The sequence below is a fragment of the Juglans microcarpa x Juglans regia genome, chromosome 2S (assembly GCF_004785595.1).
Source record: "Juglans microcarpa x Juglans regia isolate MS1-56 chromosome 2S, Jm3101_v1.0, whole genome shotgun sequence".
Classification (NCBI taxonomy): Eukaryota; Viridiplantae; Streptophyta; class Magnoliopsida; order Fagales; family Juglandaceae; genus Juglans; species Juglans microcarpa x Juglans regia.
The window spans coordinates 22,174,337-22,194,052 of NC_054597.1; the positions used below are offsets into that span (position 1 = coordinate 22,174,337).

The 19,716-nt window shown below is 34.6% G+C and overlaps 1 protein-coding gene across 1 annotated transcript; it reads right to left on the reverse strand.

The window, feature by feature from the left end:
- Nucleotides 1-9,103: 9,103 nt before the first annotated feature.
- On the reverse strand, nt 9,104-12,510 carry LOC121251621 (probable flavin-containing monooxygenase 1). Its single transcript, XM_041150906.1, has 5 exons — nt 12,026-12,510; nt 11,413-11,653; nt 10,514-10,692; nt 10,035-10,384; nt 9,104-9,646 (listed from the first exon to the last, which is right to left on the reverse strand). The coding sequence occupies exons 1-5, from the start codon at nt 12,476-12,478 to the stop codon at nt 9,304-9,306; spliced, it is 1,566 nt and encodes a 521-aa protein (XP_041006840.1). The 5' UTR covers nt 12,479-12,510; the 3' UTR covers nt 9,104-9,303.
- Between the last annotated feature and the right edge of the window lie 7,206 nt (nt 12,511-19,716).

Genomic DNA, 19,716 nt, shown 5'->3' on the forward strand with positions numbered 1-19,716 from the left:
TTATAATCGCGATCATTTATAGGGTGTAAAACCAGCAACCAAGAATCAAGCCCAAAGATAAGACTAAAAAGAGATTAGGGAAGTTGACTACGTACAAGGAAATGGTTTCATGAGGCAAGTGTGACTCAATTACTCCAAGGAAAGAGACCATTAAACGTAATGCCCATGAACTCTCTGGCTGAATTAAAATTTCTAGTTAACATAAAAAATTATAGCTTGTGGGCTTATCCAAAATTATCCAGTAAATCTCAATTGAGATTTTCCTAAATATTGGTCCATTAAACGTAATTTAGGCCTAATACGATTTATTCATTTTTCATCTCTAATGATTTCAGGCTGAGTCGTTACACTATCTCTATCACGATTGATTTGAAGATTTCCAAAGCATTCTTGTTTAACAAAGTGACCTTAAGAACCACGGGCATTTGTTGGGTGTAAAATACTAACCAAGAATTAAGCCAAGAGATAAGGCTTAGAAGAGATAAGGAAAATTGACTACGTACAAGGAAATAGTTTTATAAGGCAAGTGTGACTCAATTACTCTAAGGAAGGAGGCCTATAGAGAGAGAGAATCTCCTCAGATTTGGGCCAGACTCCACCATGCATAATGACTCCAAAAATCTCCTCTCCCCAGAAAGATGACATCTCGGTCTTCAACCTCCAGAATTTCTAATTTCTTCTATTATATTAAGAGATATGCGAGCCTATTAGAGACTATAAAATCACTATCATAGTGGATTTTACCCACAAGAAACGTGGACGTAGGTTTTTATGCCTAACCATGTAAATCTGTGGCTCTCTCTTTATTTATAATTTATGCCTTATTTATTGTTTATTTCCATGGATGAACATTCAAGCACCATATTGAAGTTCAAACCACAATTGTGAGCTTTTTGATTACATCATCCTGGCCTGAATTGCCTTTGTAGGTCAGGGATGACTCTTTCCTCCATTTCTATCATGTTTTGCAAATTTACGCATTAATACATATCATCCATACATAATGTTTGGATCAAAGATTTCTAATTTACTAGATATGATATGATATATTTCCAATTTGCTGGGTTAAAGAATCGGTCACGATACGATATAATATTGGTTCTGCATAATATTTTGATATAAGAATCAATTTACTAGTTATATAATTTGCAATCGCCTTAAGACAAGAAGAGAAGAGAGAATTGAGAAAAGAGAAAATGGGTTTTCAATCTCACTAGCCAGATTACTTTTACAAGACGGTATCATTTGATTTGACATTGCGTTTGCAGCAAGGCTCCTTAACCAAATTTTGTCAAAAATTCTAGAAAATACTTAATTTAAAATAAAAATGATAAAAATCAAATTACAAATTAGCATAAAATATCATATATTATAATAGTAATATGTAGTACACTAGTTTCCATATTTTTTATGGCTTAAAGTCATTGTATTGTCTTCCAATAATTCGAAAGTCCTGTTATCTTTAACCGTCGATGCAACAACAACCGGAATGACCCTACCATAGTTATCGTATTTGCCATATATGCTGTTGATTGATGACACGTACCTATACTAATTAATGCAATATGCATCGTATTATTATTATTTTTTTAGATTCTACTTTTGGCTGGTGACTTATCAATACTCTATAATGCGTGTGCAGTAAAATTTATAGTTTCTCTATTAATATTATACTTTTTTATTTTATTTTTTATTTTTATTTTTTTTAAGCAAGCTGCATTATATAAATAAAAGCATCATACATAAGGTTCTGGAAATTAAAAGATAACAAAAAACATCATTAATTAGGAGGGTCCTTCCCACTATAGAATTGCAGTAATGAAGGGAGAATTTGGATTAGAGGGATATTACCAAAGACTTGCGTTGCCGCTGCCCACTGTGCTAAATTATGCGCGCATCGATTTTGTGATCGATGAATTTTCCTCACATTCCATTACATAAATGAATCAAGATGGTGTCGGATATCATTGATGATTGGGCACATGATCCATTCTTGGACAGGGGAGGTATTAAGGATTGCTTGAATGGTGACTTTTGAATCCCCTTCCAGGATTAATCTTTCTAGCTTCAACTTTTCAGCTTCTTTAATAGCCATTAAGGCTGTTGATGCTTCTCCTACATTTGAGTTTACCCTGTTGATGAGATCAGTTTTGCAAAAAGTACTTCCCCATTTGCTCCCCAACAAATGGAAGCAAGGATAGATCCCTCATTTCTATTAGCCACATCAAATGTTATTAGATGATAACCATCGGGTTGCCTTACTTCTGTTTCCTCAATCTGGCTCTCTTGTTCAGTCCATGCTTTGGTGTGCTGCTTGGAAACTTTAATCACTGATTCAACATATGCTAAAATTGAGGGTGCTATTACATTGTGATCTACCTGATTTCTTAGGAACCATAGCTGATCCATTGCGATGGAGGATGGATTAATGATTATGTTGATCCAATTAAAAATTGGTTGACTTGCAAACTGAGAGATATCAATCAGCCACTTGGAATGCCTCCACATCACTCTAGAGAAGATGCAGTTTAAAAAAAGATGAGATAGATCTTCAGACTCTATTTTGCAAAGAGGGCAACGAATTTGATCATCATCTAATGTAATGACTTTGCTGATCATAGCTTTTGTGGAGAGAATATTATGGCAGATTTTCCAAAGAAGCATCTTTAGTCTATCCTGTAACTTCATCTTCCAAAAAACCTTCCAATTGATGAGCAGAGAACTTGTGGAAGCTCTATCATTCTGTCGAACCAAAGCTGCATAAGCTGATTTTACTGAAAATTTTCCAGATGCATGGTGGAGCCATTGAGGCTTGTCAGGAGTATGCTGGAAATTTTGGTTAGCTAATGGAATTTTTTGGATCTCACTGATGGTATTTTCTGAGAAGAGAGTATGCAAGAGCAGATTGTTCTAGCACCTTGGTTCTTCCAAGATAAGTTCTGATACAGTCAATGGTATGTGGACTGGTAGAGAGGGGATCTAAGGGTCAATCCATACTCTTGTGTTGGCTCCATTGTTAGTCTGAAAGCAGATGCTAGATTTGATGAAGTCCCTTTGTTTTAAAATGCTTTTCCAAAATCTGGAGTCTGAAGGTTTTGAAACTACTTCCAAAAAAGGATAAGATTTCAGATATTTCTTTGAAAGTGCTTCCTTCCATAAGCTGGTTCAACCATTAATAAAAGTCCATGCAAGTTTTGAAAGGAGAGCTGAGTTGAAGGTAGAAATCTGTTTCAAGCCAAGACCTCCCATAGATTTTGGTAAGCAGATGGAATGCCAAGATTTTGGAGTAAATTTCTTTGTTTGATTTTCAACATACCCCCACCAGAACCTTCTAAGCAAAGTGTCAATTTTTTTTGCCATTTCCTTAGAAAAGAGAATAGAGGACATAGCATAAGAGGGCAAAGAACTTGCCACTGGTCTGATAAGGACAGTTTTTTATGCTTGAGATAAGATTTTGGTCTTCCAACCTTGAAACTTGGCTTGAATTTTTCCGATAAGATCAGAAAGGAATTTTTTTTTTTCTCGACACCATTTGTGAGAGGAAGACCCAAATATTTAGATTCTGGAGGAGAAATTCTAAAGTCAAAGAAAAATTTTACAGCATTGATGGAATCAGAGTTGTTATTAGCACTGAAATGGAGAGAGGATTTCTTTTGATTGATTTTTTGCCCGGACCAAGCATTATAAGAAGCAATACAATCAGCAAAATTTTGAGCTGTTTGAGAGTTTGCCATGCCAAATAAGAACAAGTCATCAGCAAACAACAAATGAGAGATAGAGGGGCCTTCTCTTGAAAGTTTTATACCTCTAAGAAAACCAAGATTTTCTCTATGGATGATAAGCCTAGAGAGCACTTCAGTACCAAGGATAAAAAGAAAGGGGGATAAGGGATCACCCTAACGCAATCCTCTCGAGGGTTGGAAAAAGCCATGAGGGGATCCATTGATAATAATAGAATAAGAGACTGTTGAAATACATTCTTTAATCCAGTGGATCCATTTATGGTTAAAACCAAGATGATAAAGAACATCCAAGATGAATGACCATTCCATAGAGTCAAAGGCTTTGGCCATATCAATTTTAATAGCCATATACCGAGTTCTAGTTCTTCTTTTGTGCATAAGATGGAAAATCTCTTGGGCCAAAATCGTATTTTCTTGAATGAGTCTATTTGGCAGGAAAGCAGATTGAAATGGAGATATGATATTGGTCAAAATAGCTTTAAACCTATTTGTAAGGATTTTTGCTATAATTTTATAGCAAACATTTGATAGGCTAATAGGTCTAAATTGATTAATATCATTAGGATTCTCCACCTTGGGAATCAAGACCAGATTGGTATGGTTAAGCTCTTTCAGGAGTTTTCCTTGGATGAAGAAACTTTTAACAGTGGCCAGGACATCAGTTTTGATGATTTGCCAAAAATTTTTGTAAAAGAGACCAGTGAAACCATCATGGCCTAGTGCTTTTGATGAGGGAAGTGATTTAACAACAAGAAAAATTTCCTCATCAGTAGGAATTTGACAAAGGAAATCATTCTCAGTGTCAGAGACTTTCCTTAGGAAAAGATGATCCAGATCAACAGGAGGAGTCGGGTTGGAAGAGGTAAAAATGTTCTGAAAATGCTCCAGGATGGTAGCTGAGATGGAAGATGGATCATAGGTCCAAAGATTTCGACCCATTTTAAGGCACTCAATATTGTTGCTCCTGCGTCTGATAACAGTTGAGGCATGAAAAAATTTTGTATTTAGATCCGTAGTTGTGAGCCAAGTCACTCTGGATTTTTGACACCATAAGAATTCTTCTCTAATACGAAGTTCATGTAAATTTGCTTGCAACTTCGATTCCAAGGAGCTTGAAGAGGGTAAATTGTCTTGACTCTGAATAGAGGAGAGGGCTTCATAGAGTGATTTGATTTGAGTTTGAATATGACCAAAAGTTTTGAGGTTCCACTCACGAAGGGCTTTTTTTGTATATCTGAGCTTTTTTGAAAGGATAAAGGAGGGTGTGCCATTGAAAGTGGAATTCCAAACTTTTTTAATAATTCTGAAAATAGAAGGGTCTCTCAACCAAAACTCCTCAAATTTAAAAGCTTTGAGAAATGCCTTTCTGATGGAGGTATCTAGTAAAATTGGTGCATGATCAGAAGAATCTCGGGTGAGTGTAGAAATGGAAGCTTGCAGGAACAAATCAAGCCAAGATAAATTGGCAATACCTCAATCTAATCTTTCTTTGATTAGATTATGACCCTCTCTTTTGTTTGACCAGGTAAATTTTGGTCCATTAAACCCAATATCAACAAACCCAAATCTGTGCATAAAAAGAGGGAGTCCACTCAATTTGGAAGATTGGGCAAAAGGATTACCTCCCATTTTTTCAGATTGAGAGAGGATGGAATTAAAATCCCCAATTGCTAGAGTAGGACCCGAATAGGACTCGGTAGTCAAGCTTAACAGATCCCAAAACTGCTGTTTACGGTTGTATGAGGCAGGACAATATACAAGATTCAAAAGCCATGGCATATGAGAAGGATCAGAGTAGACCAACACAAATATCATATTACTAGAAATATTTACAAGTTCAGTATCGAAACCAGGTCGATACATTAGCAAAAGTCCTCCCCATTTACTAATGGGAGGGGAGTATACAAAATAAGAGAAGCCAAGCATATTAACAATACGGCTAGTTTCACTAGACGGTAGTAAAGTTTCTGAGAGAAATATAACTTCAGGATTAAAGATCCTGATATTTGCCCTGAGAGATCTGATTGCACGAGGTCGGGCAATATCTCTGCAGTTCCAAGCAAGAAGCTTCATGGATTTTTTTGTGGCAGTGAAGACCCTGCCACACCAGTCTTTGGATTAATGGGAAAGAGATTCATGGTTTGGGTCTGGATATTATTACCCGATACTGACAATTCTTGCCTTTGATACGGAGCATAGTGGCTAGCAGCATTGATCCTTTTGCTTCTCCGTTGAGGTCTTCCCCTTTTAGCATTTTGGACTGTTGGTAATGTTGATGAAGCTTGGAGCATCTCTTCGAGTTTTGGAGTGGGTCCAATGGGAGCATGAGGTTCGGCTACCAAGTTGAGTCCTTCTTGAGCCTTGTTAAACAAGCTTGAGTCTTCCATTGTAACTGTTGAGGAGATGAGGACTTTTTTGTGAGGGTAGTAAGGGACTTCCTTCACTGGACTGAGAGATTTCCTCTTCCTAGATGATTCGTTGGATGAAACTGGTGAAGATGAGGGGATGGCAAAAGCTGAAGTCATGCGACTCAGATCTAGGTTTTGACTGTTGCTCTGGAAGGAAGGTCGCAGCAGAGGTAATTCTGTATGAGGGAGGGATGGATTTGGATTAAGCAAAAAATTATTAAAAGCTAGGCAGGCACGTCCTGATGGACTCACCAGGAGAGAAAGATTTTGTTTTTGCTTGGATAGATCGGCCTGGTGGAATTGGGTTAGAATTTGGTTGAGAAATGAGGGATTAATCTCGGGCCGAAGTGGAATTGGGCTTAGAGGCTCAGAGAAGGGAAAGGGCATGGGCCGAAGCGGGTCAGGGTTGACTTCAGATAGGTGGGGGGACTTGGTTGGGAATTGGGGATTGACTACTATTTCTGGTGGGACAGAGATACGGGCTGGGAGTAATGAGATGTTGGCGTCATCAGGTAAAAGAGAGGGGAAAAGGGAAACCGAATAATTGCTATCATTAAAGGGAGTCGGCAGAGTTGTTTGCTGAGAACTTGGGAGGATGCCGCGTGTATGGCCCTTACTGACCGTATGCAGAAACTGATTTGCAGAAGGGGGAACAGTGTCATCTTGTCTGCTCGAGAGCTCAGTGGAGCAACCTGTGAACAGTTTTTTTATGCAAAATTTCTTTTATTCCCATGATCCGTGCTGATGAGAACAGCCTTTCCTTTTCCCAAATGTTCAACAGGAGAAATTTTCTTTGAAGTGACCTTTTCATCGTTTGTCTCTTTGAATTTTACCGGGGGGAGAACTGACTTTTCGAGTAAGAGAGTGGTCTGAAGATGATCTTTCAGAGAGTCTTCCATTCTTGGCATGCCAATATTCAACCGACGGTTTTCTATAGATTCAGCTCGCATCCAGTGACCATAGCAAGGATCATCTGAGGAACTAGTGTAAATTGGACAAACTTGATGAAGATGTCCCAAATAGCCACACCCATAGCAAAACTCAGAAAGCCTTTCGTATCTAAAACTAATTTTTGCTGGCTTTTTATTGATCCTGGGTAATTGAAAGCCTTCAAAAAGTGGTTTCTCAGTGTTGATTTCAACTCGAATTCGCATGAAAGGCTTAACACAATTCTCAGGAAGAAAGAAGTAGTCAATTTCTATCAAGTGCCCCAAGACTTTGCCTATTTGAATTGCGTTTTCTACAGTCATCATTTCCAGATGAAGTCCACATATATGAATCCAAAACGCAGAGTAGGAGAGATCTATTTCTTGGATACTTAGACCAGGTGGCCATTCCTTAAGAACCATATGATAGCCTTTAAAATTCCATGGCCTTTGGTGAAAAATTCTATTTTTTTCCATACTCGAGGAAAAAGTAAAAAGGAAAGTGTTTGTGTCCAAATCTTCAATGTTTAGGCCCGGGGCGAAGCTCCATACCGCACGGATAGTAGTGTGAAAAATGTGCTTATTAAGAGCTTTTGAAGATACCAGCTTACATCTAAGGGCATGACTTGAGATTTTTGTTGCAGTATCTGTAGCTGGGACCAGGATGATGTCCTCCCAAGTCAAAGCTTTAGTTTGCTCAATAAGTTGATTGATGCTCTGATTCTCAGTTGACATTTTTGGGAGGCAGAAGTTGATAACAGTGTGTGGAAGGTTGGTGGGGAACTATAAATGCAATGGAATCTTGGATGATGCTATAGGATATGTAGTGGAGGAAGGTAAGAGTCATAAAGTTTACGTCAACCATCGGAGAGGAAACTCATCTTTCCAGAGAGCGGCCTCTATTAATATTATACTTTTATTTAAATTATTGGGTCATTTTCAATAAATAATTTGGTAGTTATGTAGAAGTTCCTATTACTGATATTATACTTTTATTTAAATTATTGGGTCATTTTCAATAAATAATTTGGTAGTTATGTAGAAGTTCCTATTACCATATAAATAATTTTATATGGTAATAATTTGGAGCATGACCTGAATGACTCTATTTACTGTAATAGGAATTGAAACAATGTCATTATTTAAGCTGATATTAAGGCTGCGGTTGGTTGCAAAACTCAACTGAGCTCGGTCTAATTTTAAACTGAATCTAACATCCAAACACCCGACTCTTAAATTACTAAACTCATCTTAACTCAAAACTTCCTTAAACATGGGACTCATAACCTTTTTTAACTTAACACATATTTATACATGAGACCCACAACCTTTTTCAACTTCTCATAAAAAGTATTAAATTCATCTTAACATCCAAACACACTTTAAATTCAGTTTAGATAGACCCCACATAACTCTCCACTACTCAACTCACTACTATTCATAAAGAATTGAGTTCAGCTGAACTCAGTTCAACATCCAAACGCAGTCTAAATGTATATTGAGATTCTTTAGATTTATTTATTTATTTATTAACCAGATCATCATCCATTGAAATTAAAAAATATCCTTACAAATTTTGTTCTTATGATCAAGCCAAATAGCTTGACTTACAAAAGAAGGATAGAAATCCCACCACATCTCCATATCACTCACATCCCATGCATGTCTTGCCAACTGATGCGCAACTATATTATCAAGTCGATTCACATGCAAGACTTGAACTTCTTGAAATTCCCTGATCTTCATTCTTCAAATATCTTTAGTTAGGTGCTTGCTCCTGCATGGTTTACTTATCACGCACACTGGCTCTGTTTAGATTCAGAGATGAGTTAAGATGGTTTTAAATGAGTTGAATAAAATATTGTTATAATCTTATTTTTTAATATTATTATTATTTTGTGATTTGAAAATTTTAAATTTTTTATTATATTTTGTGTAGAAATTTGGAATAGTTGTAATGATGAGACAAGATGAGTTGAGATGAGTTTCCAATCCAAACAGGGGCTTAATTTTCTGGACATTAATGTAAAAGCAAAAATACTTTTATTCGAACACAGAGATCTTAAATACTACTTTACATTATTAATATATAGATATTGATCTTCAACTGGATTTTACTTTCATGATGACAAGATAAAAGCACACTAGCTAGAAACTTAATTCTCATATAGAAGTTATTAATGAAGGATAATTATAATGTATTTCATCAGTAGTGCTAGTAATGCTTCAGTTCTCCTTGTTGTAGTCTTGACTGCAATAGGGGCTAAATGCTTCTGAAAACCAGCTCTTCTTCCTCCAAGAGTTCCATCCCATTTCCTGGCAGATTTCATCGCTGTGATTGATGCTAAAGGTAGAAATACAGTGCCTCTTATAGAACCTGGTTGTCTTCTTTGAAATTTCTATCTCTTTGTTTGTCTGTTCTATCATCTCTTCCACACTAGGAAGCTTAAATTTGTTATCCAAAAGGCGGCCTAGCCATATGGAGCGCAGCTCCGAGGAGTGAAGGTTTGCAACACTCTCAAGGTAACCAACAAAAGCCATGTTTGGAATCAATGGATGGATTGTGCCCCTGCAGTAAAATGGAGAGTTACACCATTATTCTTCATTCAAATTTGCGTCTCTCTCTCTCTCTCTCTCTATATATATATATATATATATTGATCTAGCAACAAGTGAAAAGCTATACATGACAACAAACTTTAGGGATAAAGTTCTCTTCAAATTCTTACCTGTCCTGACTTTATAAATTTGCGGGAGATAGATAGATACATAAAGTTGGTCTTATATCATTTATTACTCATTAATACTGACCGAAATATTTATACGGATAACAAAAAATACTGTAAGACCAATTTCATATGTCTGTCTCAATCCCAATTAAAACCCTCATTTTTGCACAAGAGTTTAAGAAAAGTTTTTCCAAATTTTAGCACCAATATATAGTGTTTATAAATTACCTGTATAAGGGCATGACGCCAGAAGGATATTCTAGCAAACTACGGAAAGGCTCAGGTAAGATGGCTTTGAGCTTTTTCTTGCCGTCATAACCAGTTGCAAGAACAACAACATCAGCCTCCAATTTAGTGTTATCATCGAATTCAATTCCTTCCTTGGAGAACCACCACTTTGAGGCTTTTTTTATGATAATTTTTCCCTTATCAGCCTCAGAGAAGAAATTCTCTGGCATGAGAGCCATCTGACAAGATGCATAGTCTTCCTCGAAAGGGTGGTCTGGTTTTAGTCCATACTTCTGCAGAGGAAGTTTCCACAGCAGATAAGACTCGATGAACTTCGAAACTCCACGCCTCTGTTGAAAGTCATTGCGTATATATTATATTAAACTTCTTAACATCAGCACTCTACTCATCTTTCAGAATATATATATATATATATATAAAAAATTTGTTCTGCAGAAGAGAAATAGTGATGAATTTACCATTGGAGAAAAAAGAAGGCAAAGAAGGGTTCTGAGAATGCTTTGGTTAGGTCTTTCATGGAGAAACTGAGAAGATCTTGTTGAGTAGAACAAGAAAAATGGCAAACCCCAAACCCAGTAATCGGGAATTGTCCAGTGCAAAGTCCTTACCACCAAGGTACATGGTTGTCCTTCCGGTCCTTCAAGACAACAGTGCCATTTCATTACACATACAGGTCATGATATAAAAAGTACTACACGATAAGCAATAATATTCCACTTGCACATTATATATCTAAGTAATCTTTTAAATGACCGCCAACACATAACATTCACTGAACTATATATACATGATATGGCAATTCTCCCATAGCAAACTCTGAATACATTAATAATTAACCCAATTCATGTTTACTATAACTCGGATAACTTTAATTAAGACCTGGCCGTCTGATAATCCATTCATTATATCTCAATAAATAAATTATTTGTTGAACTTTTCAAATGAATTCCGAAGAATTTTCCAAGATCGGCCTAATTAATATGGCGAGCAGACTTTTTTCTTTTGTTTCAGTGGGTACAGTGTCGTTGAATTAAGTAGTTGACTGATCTTCTGGCCAGTGACCTATCCCTTTTCTCATTAATTTTATGCGCGTGAGTTTATTTATTCACATGTACACAAATAATAATTAATGATTAGTAAAGTCAAGTTCAGAGCTAGCTGTCGTTGAATATTTCTAATTTCTGTGAAATGAAATCATTAAAAACTAGTAAATTAATATTATTCGCAAGTCAAACTCATCTTAATTAATTAAATTGTATGAAACCAAAACCATGCAAATTTGAATTAAAGCCATGCATATATAATAACGTGAAAGCTCAGAACTACGACCGATGCACACGTTCATACTACTGTATACCTTGGTTCGCCTCTGCGCACTCAAGTGCTAGATCAATAGCTGATTTCTTGTAGCCAATGACTGCAACCTTCTTCCCTCCTAACAGAGTTGATGTAGATTCCTTGTCAAGTTTGCAGTAATCAATGGAATGCAATACCCGGCCCTGGAATATCTCAGGACCTTTGTTGCGTGGAAATTCTGGGATTTTAGGTATATCCCCATACTTTCCAATGCAAACCACAATGAACTCGAAGGCGTACCACTGAATTGATAGTGAAGCAAATAAACAAAGTCAATGTATATTTCAATTAACCAAGAAATTAAAGTGGGTTAAATGCGAACATAACTATGATATCAATTACGTCAATGATGACAAAAATTTGACATATATATATATATATATATATATACACACACACACACGCGCGCGCGCGCGCACACTCACACACACACGCACAGAGACACACTTCCACTCTGATATTATTATACCAAGATGGCAAGATATCCATCTTTGTCGTGTGGAATATAAGAAAAACCGTGTTGCTTTTGAACCCTAATTAGTACTCGTTCAACGTCATGATTTTTGTTTCTTTCTTTAAATTATTCGAAGAAAAGAAAAAACTAAGTTGAGGACCTGAACGTCTTTTGAATGGTTGGTTTGCACAGCAACCTCCCAAACAGGGTGTCCTGGCAAAAGGCTGCCCGGTTTCTTACTCATGAAATCGGTGGCGGCATCCGCCGGGGAGTCGTGATCAGAACCAACAAACTTGATCTCCACCACCTTTGAGTTGAACCTCACAAACTTGAGCAAATCAAAGTGCTCAGCATAGGAGTCCAAATATTCTATAATCTCAGTATGAGATGGGAAACTGGCGTTATTCCTTTCCCGCCAAGGGAAGTCGGAAAACTCATAATCACAGCGACGGGACTGAAGCTTTGTGGAACTGTAAGAACAATGTCTCCAGACCCCTCCAGTGGAGTCTGAGGCTTCGAAAACAATGGGGTTGTGTCGGGAAACTTGTTTAGCAGCTGCTAAGCCGCTAACGCCAGCTCCGATTATGGCAATTTTTGAGACTACGGGAGCCATAATACTAATTATAACTTGATCAAATGTATGTATGCTTGAGCTAGCGTGGGAATAATATGTGAAGTTGGATTGGTATTTATAGAGGTTTACTCCCGTAGTACTGGTCATTCTGGGAGCATGTACGTGAAACGTAATGACTTTAAGATCAGCAGGGTCAGATCACAACGTAGCCATGTTGTTATTATTTTGTATGCTGGAAGTAAGCCAGGTTGGTGAAGGAGAGAACATGACTTTTTCTAATTAGTAATATTTTATTTTATGGCGATTTGGTCCTCAAGTGAAATTGATCCATAAGGAAGGGGCAGTACTTTCTTGCCGTTCCCGGTCTTCCATGGCTTACTGTAGACGCTTCGTACGCAGAACTTATTAATAAATATTTGTAACCTTCAAATCCAGGCCGTTAACCTAGCACATTGACACACCGAAAAAATAGCATGCAGTAGAAGATGAAAAGAAGACATGTATATAAACAACAAGAAAAACACTTTAGCACTCTCGTTGGATTAGCCAAAGTTAAAGGATATTTTTAATGAATGTAAGAAAAATTTAACTTTTAGTTATTCCATTCATATAAATCTCCACATTGAAATAGCTATTTTTTCATTATATAATAATAAAATAATATAAGATGAATTTAGTTTTAGTTATTCACATTAAATCTCCACATTATAAGATTATACATTTATTCATTATATAGTAATGAATAACTAATAATTTTAAAAATATTTAATTTTTTTAATTATTAATTTATTTTATTTTATCATATTTTATTATTCTACCTATTATATATTAATTAATAATCGTATTCTTATTAATTAATATATCACTAACTCAAATTAATATATCAATTGTGATAAAATATGTGATAGAAAGAAAGGGAGAGAGAAATAATTAATAAAATATGTATTTGATGTATATACAGTAACCTTCAAATTTGGAAAAACTTTTGAAAGTCACTATAACTAAATTCTAAATATTTAGAATTTGGCTAATCCAATGTGAACATATTTTACTCTCTAATAGTTAAATACTCATTAGATTTAACTTTTAGTTAATCCAATAAGAATGCTCTAAAGTTAGAGATATATATATAGTAAAAGTTGGGATGATATAAACTGAGACAATAAAATTCTGGATATATAGTGCAATTCCTTAATTTTATATAAATAAATAACGACGTTGATGAACGTACAACTGAAAATATAGTCGAGCTATTTCTGGGCAATTCACTCTGTTGACAAATTTTATAAGTACACAAGTCATGTAAGACTGCAAGAATAGTTGAGAATCCATCCATCCCCACGCAATCAATTAATGCGCTCCTTGGCAGAGTCATGATGGACATTAGATTGAGAACTGCTCGAATTATTAAAAACATTAGATTGATTGAGATAATCATTGTCACCTGAAAGTATATTATGTGACAATTATTAAGTCTCAAGTCCAGTAATGCCAAATAAACATTAGTTGTTCAGTTGATTAAATTCATAAATCTAGAATAATTTGAGGACAAGCAAACAAGAGTCCGGCTACTCTGGGCGCGGGCTACTCCGCTCAAGTTGATTGCATGTTATTTTTTGTTTTAGTTTTTTTTTATATTTTTTTAATATATTTAAATATGTTAAAAAAATAAAAAAAATATTTAAAATCACTTTTTTAAATACTAAATAAAAAAAATATTTATCAAGCCATGAACTTGAGCGAAAAATTTGAGAGTTAAAAGTTTTTTTGAACAAACAATTGGAGGGCGAAAGAGGTTCCCCAAGGCTCCCACAAAATAAAAATGAGAAATGCTAGTCTGCCGCTTCAATATGCCCGCTTCATATGACCGCTTGACGTGATAGCTAACGTAACGATTCCATGTGGCATGTAAAGACAAAAAAAATTAGAGGGATTCACGTGACTTGTACCTGAGTCCCTGACTCTGTGTGAACTGTGAAGACTGAACCGAACCCCTAACCCCCAATCTTCCATCCACCTGCCACACTTCCTCACGACGTCAACCACTGACAAAGCTGCAGCACTTACCGGAGATTTTAGCAGCAACACTTACCTCACCGAAAAAAAGAATTTCAACAGTCGATTCGGTGGGTCAATCTGCTGGGTGTAAAGCATTCGATTTGGTCCTTCACTGAAAAAACCCAGTGCAGCAATTTCCGACAGTTGAGCAGAAATCCATCCACCTCACCGACAATCGAGCACCGACAGAACTCCACATACATGCTGGTTCATGTTCTCTTCTCAATTCACCGATTATTTATTTTTATATCTAAAACCACTACTTTTGGTCAATGCGAGATTTGACGTCATATACATATAGTATCAAATATATCCGCTTTTATTTTATATCATTGTAGACATTATTCTCCCAAATCCATCAATCTTCATCTATATTTAAAAATGTTAGGAAAAATATGAAGGCTAAAGTAAACCTTTTGTTCAATCTCATCACATAATGCAATGCTTTTTGACGACCAAAAGAAGATTCCATCATTTTTTATGGCTCCGTTAAACACAGAATGAGTAGTTTTAATCTTGAATAATTTTATTTAATTATTCTAAAACCAAGAGCAAACAGCTAGCAAACATATATACAATCTGGTTGGATTTTGACAAATGCATGCATGAACCAAGTTTTGATAAGATCCCATTGAACATCAATCTTTCAGGAAAATGGTGAATAATTTCAAGACGAGAAAAAGACGTGATGGCGACGATACGACAACAAGACGGCGACGGGACAATAAGTGGAGGGTGATGCACCCACGAGGATTTTGCCTCTCTTGCTCGTCCGCTTGATTTCATTCAGCCACTTTTCTCTCTTTTTTTTTAATTAAAATTATACCAGATGACCTGCCACGTCAAGCAATAATTTATAATGGTAATGTGCATGCGGCGCAATAACACCGCCCAATAAAAATAGGTCATAAACAAACAAAAAAAAATTGACCTTTAAAAAAGGTTGATCAGCACCTAGAGGCCCCACAAATATTTACAATCAAAACCTTCACAAATACCAAATCGTATTAGAGAGAGAGAGTGATAGATGTCAGATGATGAGAAAGTGAGACGGTGGGGAAGAGAGTCAATGAATTTGTATTTATCATCCGTGTGGGGTGCAGAGAAAAAACTACAGAGACATTTAGCAGCCTTCAATTGACTGATGTAAAATTATTTTTGTCACCTGACGGACTCCATGTGACACCCATTTTATAAGTACACAAGTGTAGACTGCGAGAATAGTTGAGAATCCATCCATCGCCACCCAATCAATGCGTTCCTTTGCAGAGTCATGATGGACACACGAACGTGACGTGATCACGTCTGATCACCAGCTGTTGGCTGTATCACCAACTAATATTTGGTCGTTGAGTGTTTTAATAATTAGCTAGTTTCTCCTCCCTCATATGTTTTCTAGAGTAAAATTATTCTTCATAGCTAGTGATCATAGCCATCCGAGCCCTCCTAGCCATCAATACTTATAATATTCCTTAGAGTACAACTAGGCCATGGTGTGATGATACGAAAAAATTAGAAAAGTAACTTTCACATATATATATATATAATATAATATAATATAATATTTAAATGAAAAGTTACTTAAAATATGTCGCATTAGTAGGTAATTAATTAATGGAGATAATATAGGATAAATCGCAATATTTCTTAAATAAAAAGACATTAAAAGATATTCTGAAACAAACAAGAACTGATAATCATGCATGGTTTGCCATAATTAAGGAAATCAATCTGTCTTGCCATTAGAGAACTTAGCTTGTGTTGTATAAAAACACATAATTAAACATGTACGTAGCAGATGCGTGATCAACACATATATAGAGTATACGTATTGGTTGAGGAGGCTGGAGGATCAGTCGGACTTTATAAGATCCAAACATGCATGAATCTCTCGTTTTCATGTAAGACTGGCTTTAATTAATAATTGGCCCTACTTTTGGAAAACTCGTGATGCAGAAAGTAAGCTGCATCCAAGAATAAACGAAGAAACTTGGAGGAAAAATTGGTTGATTCAATGCATTACAGGATATCATGCATTTTAAGTTTTATTTTATATAATAAGTAGTTTTCAGGTTTTGGTTGGTCAATTAATAATTTCTAAATACAGTAATGAACTTCCAACTTATTAGAGAATTTCAACATTGTCACGTGGAAAGAAAAACAGGCGGAGTTATATATATATATATATATATATATATATATATTTATATGAGTAGCACTGCTAGGCTACCGTCCAGCAATGACTGTTGGGCATGTAGCCCAGTACAAATTTGTATTTTTATTTTATTTTTTAATTTTTTAAACATATTTAAATATTTTTAAAAAATAAAAAAATATATCAATACATTAAAAATTATTTTTTTAATCATTAAATAAAAAAAATAAAATACGTAATAGTCAAAGTGAGGGACAAATTCAAACGACATAATAGCATTTCTACTATATATATATATATATATATATAAACACACACAGACACACGCTTTTACCACGGTTAGCCACCAAATTTTTGTGACCAAGTTTCATTAAATAATCACATGCAGTAGTACTATAAGTTGACAATTTTTTATCAAACAAAACGCTAGAACTGCTAAGCTCAGTTTGACTGTCGGGAAAATTGCGCGGCAAACCGCTATGAGTGCTATATACGGCTATTATATATATATATATATATATATATATATATATATATATATATGTTTGTCCTGATTATTATTTATCAAAACTTAATAATTAGGTACTGCCAGATACCAATTACTATAAATATTTTGCATCAGATGCATGTAATTAATTGATTACAATATTATTACCTACGTCAATACTAGATTCTCTTATCTCATACATCTAATTTTTGCATACATACATACATACATACATACATACATACATATATTAGCAGTGGCTAAACGTGCTTTGCACGTTTGTCACATTTGCCTGATTGAAAAAAAAAATAAAGTGTGACTTCAAATATTAAAATAGTCTAATGCATAAGAGTAAAATTACTATTTATTTATGTTCATCATTTATTATGAAATTTAAATTATATTAAAAATTCAAATTAATTAGATATTTTTATTCTCTTAAAAATGTTCAGTAAAATTTCATCATTTATTTAATGATGAAAAATTAGTATTTTATAAATTAAAGTTGATTTTAAGTGTATGATATAATATTTATATTTTAATTATCTATTTTATGTTAGTTTAAATCAATATTTAAACTTCTACCGTTAGATTAAATCTGAAGAATTAAGATGAAGGGTTGCGATTTAAAACCCCAAACCCAACTTTTTCCCCCACTTTTCCTTTCTTTCTCTTTGCAAAAGCATAAAATAGTAACGATTCATTAATTAAATAAAAACTCTTCAAAAGCATATTCTGAACAACACCTAATTAAAAATACCATTATTTATATAAATGGGCCAACATACAAAATCACCATTCAATTGACAAGCTCACGAGAGTTGCATATTTAAAATCACCAAGTTTATAAACACAATTTTTTACTTAAATATTATCAAGTTTATAAGCAATAATAATAATAATAATAATAATAATAATAATAATAATAATAATGCATGTTGAAGTTACAATCAAATATAATTGTCCAATGTATGCATGGCAACATGCGTATAATGTTGTACGGTATGTAGTAACTAAAAGTCGACGAATTCAAATTTGTTTTATCAATAAAAGAGTCGGATGGAAATAAAATTAGTGAGTCGTGTAGTATAGGTCAGATTAATAAATTGATCGATGCTGCAAATGGAGATCTACAGGGCAAAAATGATAAAAACGTAAATAAGATAGAGATCAATTAATAATGCAATATGAAATGAATAATTTGGTTTCACTCACCAATTATGGGCATGCTAGCTAGCTAGCTGCATGATTTGATCATCACCACATGATATACATAATTATATGCTAGCTAGCTAGCTTTTTCTAATTTAATATGGACTCTTCTCCATAAATATATATATGATAATATGATTTGCATTATTCCTAACAAGACATATTATTCATTGGCTGCAATTTTTCGAAAAAAAGAAGAAGAAGAGTGGCTCTACAGCCACCGCTGCTTTGTTGAGGGATCTCGCTAGTGTATTTCATGTGTATTTTTTTTTCTTTTTTTCACATGTATTTTTTTAACTTTTTTAATTTTTTTTTTAAAAATAGACAACATCATTAAAAAATATTTCTTTAATTATAAAATAAAAATAAATATACGTATGAGCTTATGTGACTATGTCATATTGCATGCACGCCAACCCATCTAAAAAAGTCAGGGTCAGTTAATACACTAAAAGAGTTCAAAACCTTTAGAAAATACTACACGACAAATAATTTTTAATGGAAATTTTTGTAATTATTGTAAGCTATTTATGTACTTTTTTGTAAAACTAAAACTTAAAAGGGCACAATTGAATAATAGTCAGTTACATAGGGGTATATGCATAATAAAAAGTGTAAAACAAATACTATTTATTACTGTTTATATTACTTAGTCAATTACATAGGAATATATGTGGAATAAAAAGTGTTAAAAAAATATTATTTATTACTGTTCATATGAGGATAGGCTATGTCGAATAAAAGGTGTAAAAAAATCATTATTATATGACGATAGGCTATGCGGAATAAAAGATGTAAAAAAAAAAAACTATTTATTACTGTTTATGCTACTGTTCACCCCGAGGACGTACTGTTCATGACTGTTGATTTTACTGTTCACCTAAGGTTCATTACTGTTGATGTTACTATTCATCTAAGGATGTTACTGTTTATTACTGTTGATGTTACTGTTCATCCGAGGATAGCCTCTTTTAAGATATAGGAGATATGCATCTAGACATGCATAAAAGAAATGCTATATATTCGATCTTCATCTTGAGTTAATTTTATCCTTCCAATCATATCGATTGATGCATCTATCACACTTTAAATAACGTTTTATTGATTCAAACGATCGACAAATGATTAGGAAATCACTTTTTTGTTTGTTTATACAATGATCCTGAAGCATGGGTTGCCGAGACACGAGCAGAAATTTGTCCAATAGATCGATGGATATTTGATGTAGAGGATCTGATTAAGATGATACTGAATTGTCAGATTGCACGTTGACTATGCTGAAATACATTGAAGTGGCGGATCAACACAAAAATGACAGAAAATTATGATATTTCCTTGATTGGAGCAGTTTTGAGCACGTTTCGG

Coding starts and splice junctions, on each gene's coding strand:
- LOC121251621 (XM_041150906.1), bottom strand. CDS start 12,478: ATGGCTCCCGTAGTCTCAAAAATTGCCATAATCGGAGCTGGCGTTAGC. Junction 10,385..10,513: donor GCCTTCTTTTTTCTCCAATG/GTAAATTCATCA, acceptor GACTTTCAACAG/AGGCGTGGAGTTTCGAAGTT. Junction 9,647..10,034: donor GGCGTCATGCCCTTATACAG/GTAATTTATAAA, acceptor ATTTTACTGCAG/GGGCACAATCCATCCATTGA.